The 4,041-nt window shown below is 48.8% G+C and overlaps 1 protein-coding gene across 2 annotated transcripts; it reads left to right on the top strand.

Annotated features, from left to right (window-relative positions):
• Nucleotides 1–2,843, top strand: Tnf (tumor necrosis factor). 2 transcript variants are annotated; one of them, XM_013031277.1, is made up of 4 exons: nt 1–327; nt 879–933; nt 1,366–1,413; nt 1,705–2,843. In XM_013031277.1, exons 1-4 carry the CDS (start codon nt 145–147, stop codon nt 2,121–2,123), a joined length of 705 nt encoding a protein of 234 aa, XP_012886731.1. In that variant the 5' UTR covers nt 1–144; the 3' UTR covers nt 2,124–2,843. The 2 variants fall into 2 exon arrangements, with proteins under 2 accessions (XP_012886731.1, XP_012886732.1); XM_013031278.1 differs by lacking the exon at nt 1–327 and adding an exon at nt 349–740.
• The last annotated feature ends 1,198 nt before the right edge of the window (nt 2,844–4,041 follow it).

The following is a 4,041-nucleotide window of genomic DNA, read 5'->3' as shown; positions in this document are numbered from 1 at the left end:
CTGGGGACCAGCCAGGAGGGAGAGAAGCAACTGTAGACCACTGCCCCACTCCCTCTGGAAATAACCCCAGACAAGCGGCCAGACAGGCTGATTCTGTCCCTCTCACTGCCCCTGAGCCCCCCATCTTCATCTGGGAAGGACCCCATGAGCACTGAAAGCATGATCCAGGACATGGAACTGGCAGAGGAGACACTGCCCAAGAAGCTAAGCTCCCAGAGGTCCAGAAGGTATCTGTGCCTCAGCCTCTTCTCCTTCCTGCTTGTGGCAGGAGCCACCACGCTTTTCTGCCTGTTGCACTTCGGAGTGATCGGCCCCCAGCGAGAAGAGGTGAGTGCCTTGCCAGCCTTTGTTATTTAAGCCCAGACAGAAATGAGGGAGGAGAGAGAAAGATGTGGTGAGAGAAAAATGGGTGCTGAGGAGAAGGAATAATGAGGAGAGAGATGAGGAAGCAGAAAGAGATGGGGAGAGGAGAGAAAGACAAATAGAATGTCGGATCCATGGACAGACATACTAAATGACTCCAGTGAATGACTGAAGGAATGAGCAGCTACACATAAATGAAAAGAGATGTGAAGAGAGATATGGAGTGTGGGCAGAGGAAAGGGGAAGAACCAAGTAATAAAAATGACAAAATAGAAAGAGATGTGGCAGATATGAAACCAGAGAGAACAGGAAAAAGAGGTAAGACTTGGTACCTAGCTCCTGGAAGGCACTCAATGGAAAAGCTGTTGACTGGCCAGGTGGGTGGGTGAATAAATGGATGAATGGAGAGCAAAAACAGACCTGGGACAGCAGGACAAGGTAGCTAGCAGTCAGGCATTTCTCCTTTGGGGCTGACTCCTCTGATGCTGATCTTCTCTTTCTCCTTGTCCCCCCAGATGTACCAGAATGGCCTCCCTAGCATCAATCCACTGGCCCATACCCTCGAACTTAGTAAGTGTTCCCAAAGCCTCTCTCTTAAATCTGGGGTAGGGAGGGAATGGGAACAGTGGAACAAATTCAGAACTTTGGTTCTAAAAAGGAATGGAGCACAATCGTGATCAAAGCGGACACATATTTTCTGGGAAGATTAAGGAACACAGCTTTTTTTTCTCCTCTTTTTCTCCTGGTATGGGGGGCTTGAACTCAGGACTTGGGTGTTGTGCCCTAGCTTTTTTGCTCAGGGCAAGCATTCTACCGTGAGCCACAGCTCCACTTTTGGCTTTTGGTTGGTTAATTAGAGATAAGAGTCTCATGGACTTTCCTGCCCAGGCTGGCTTTGAACTGTGACCCTCATATCAGCCTCCGGTGCAGCTAGGATCACAGGTGTGAGCCATTAGCACCTTGCTTGGAACTCAGATTTTTTTTTCTCTCTTTCTTCCTCAGGATCCTCTTCTCAAATGGCAAGTGACAAGCCTGTAGCCCATGTCGTAGGTAAGAACTCTTGAGTGTGTGCCTGAGGGATGAGGAGCAGGTGGGACACTGAGGCATAGGATTTGGGGGGCTTAACCCAGCTGAGAATAGAGAGACCTGGGAGACTTTACTCAAGGGGAGGTGGAGGAGCAGCAAGCCCCCAAGGATACTCAGGACCTCACAACTAAACGGGATGTGAAAAGACATATGGGACAGGAACCGGAAGTGGGGGTGGGCAGAACTTGAGGGCCAGGATGTGGGGAGCGAACTGAGAGGGGACACACTGACTCACATCTCCCTCCTTCCCTGCAGCGGACCAACGAGTGCAAGAGCAGCTGCAGTGGCTGAGCCGACGTGCCAATGCCCTGCTGGCCAATGGCATGGAACTGATAGACAACCATCTGGTGGTGCCATCTAACGGGCTGTACCTCGTCTACTCACAAGTTCTCTTCAAGGGCCGAGGCTGCTCCTCTTTCCTCGTCCTTACCCACACCGTCGGCCGCTTTGCCACCTCCTACCCGGAAAAAGTTAACCTCCTTTCTGCCATCAAGAGCCCGTGCCAGAAGGAGATCCCAGAGGGGCCTGAGCTCAAGCCCTGGTATGAGCCCATTTACCTAGGAGGGGTCTTCCAGCTGGAAAAGGGTGACCGACTTAGCGCTGAGGTCAATCTGCCCCAGTATCTAGACTTTGCCGAAGCCGGGCAAGTCTACTTTGGCATCATTGCCTTGTGAGAGGGATGGATGTCCATTCATATGTCACAGATGCCCTTCTCCTCTTCTGGTTTAGGAAGGGAATTAGGGGATCAGAGTTGAACCCTAAGCTTATAAATATCATCAACAACACTCCGAAATGAAAGATGCAGGGATATGTGGCCTGGAAATAGGGTAGTCACTCAAACTGGAATTTCTAGAACTCACTGGGGCTTCCCATGGAATGTCTAGAATGAGGGGATCAGACAGGTGTTGGTTCAAACACCCCCTCAAAGAAGACCTCAACTAGCATTTGGCAGGAGTCCACCTCAGGCCTTCTTCTCTTCAGATGTTTCTAGACTCTTCCCTGACATGCAGAGTCCTCACAGGGCAAGCCCTCTCTATTTATGATTGTACTTGTGGTTATTTATTATTTATTATTTATTTATTTATTAACACATGAATGTATTTATTTGGAAGGTCAAGGTGTGTCCTGGGGGGGGGGGGCCCAATGTAGGAGCTGCCTTACGCCAGGCATGTTTTCTGTGAAAATGGAGCTGAACTATAGGCTGTTTCTACCTGGCCCTCAGGCCCCCGTACCTCCTTTGGCTTATGTCTAAAACAAACTATCTAATCCAATTGTCTTAATAATGCTGATTTGGTGACTGGGCTGTGGTCACTACATGGCTGAATCTCTGCTCCCCAGGGGAGTTGAATTTGTAATCGTCCTACTAGTCAGTGGCGAGAAATAAAGATTGCTTAGAAAAGAAATACACTTTCATTCTTGGAATTAATTCTGCATCTGTCTCTGGGGGTGGGGTGGGTGGATGAAGAAACAGGGGGAGTGGGGAGACTTCTTGAATGCAGTCCTTTCTCTAAGGTGCTAAAGATTCTTGGACCCAGATCTCAGTCCTTAGGCTTCTGGGGCCTAAGACACTCGACAAAATGAAATCTACCCCATAGCCTTCCTCACCCAGGAAACAAGAGCCGGAGACCCTAATTACCTGTCCCTTAAGGCAGGGGAATTCCCCACTCTGGGAATTCCAGATTTCTGCTGGGAAAGTACTGCAGTTCTTTCCGGCTGTCTGTCGTGGCCTGACAGCAAGGAGGAACCACATTCTCAGGTAACTGAATCACAGCCAAGGGACTTCCAGAGACTCAGGTGTCTGGGCTCCAAAACATTCAAATCCAACCACCACTACCTCCAGCTCTGAACCAGCCAACCTCGTCTGTAAATACAAAATGGAGCTAAGGAATGCACACTGCATTTTGGACACTTGAAAAGAGAAGGCTCAACCCTCAACATTCAGCTCAGCTCTGCCATGGAAGGCACTCAGTGGTTTTGGCCTTACTTCCCTTTCCACCTGCCAGTTGCTCCATCCCCTTCCATTTCTCAGTGAGCAAAATGGAAGACTGAAGAAAATAAAAACAAAGAATATGGTTTGATGGGGAAGGCCAGTTCATGCTTAACATGCGCAAGGCCTTTGGGGGTCAACCCTTAGCACTAAAACCCCTCAAAAAGAAACAAAAAGTAAGATATGGGCAAAGGATCCAATTGACAACTCTGATCTCACTGATCTTTTTGACAGATTTGGGGAGGGGTGAGAAATGGGTAAACTGAAAAGAGAGATAGAGTACGCTGCTAAAGAAAACAATTAGGGGCTGGGAAGGTGGCTCAGTGGTAGAGCACTTGCTTTGCATGTGTGAGGCCCTGGGTTCGATTCCTCAGCACCACATAAGAAAAAAAAAGAAAAAAAAAGCAGGAAGTATCGCTGTGGCTCAAGTGGTAGAGCACTAACCTTGAGCTGAAGAGCTGAGGGACAGCGCCCAGGCCCAGAGTTCAGGCCCCATGACCGGACCCAAAAAAAAAAAAAGAAAGAAAAGAAAACAATTATTCAATGTGTAAGGTCCTGGGTTTCATCCCCAGCATCAAAACCAAACCAAACCAACTAGGCTTATA

This window comes from Dipodomys ordii, unplaced genomic scaffold (assembly GCF_000151885.1).
Source record: "Dipodomys ordii isolate 6190 unplaced genomic scaffold, Dord_2.0 Scaffold138, whole genome shotgun sequence".
Lineage (NCBI taxonomy): Eukaryota > Metazoa > Chordata > Mammalia > Rodentia > Heteromyidae > Dipodomys > Dipodomys ordii.
The sequence above is the reverse complement of the archived record's forward strand: the minus strand, read 5'-3'. Positions and strand labels throughout refer to the sequence as shown.

What these genes read in the sequence shown, in the direction of transcription:
- Tnf (XM_013031277.1), top strand. Translation starts at nt 145, where the DNA reads ATGAGCACTGAAAGCATGATCCAGGACATGGAACTGGCAGAGGAGACA. An exon ending in TCGGCCCCCAGCGAGAAGAG is followed by an intron (nt 328 to 878) that starts GTGAGTGCCTTG and finishes TTGTCCCCCCAG; the next exon opens with ATGTACCAGAATGGCCTCCC. An exon ending in GGCCCATACCCTCGAACTTA is followed by an intron (nt 934 to 1,365) that starts GTAAGTGTTCCC and finishes TTTCTTCCTCAG; the next exon opens with GATCCTCTTCTCAAATGGCA.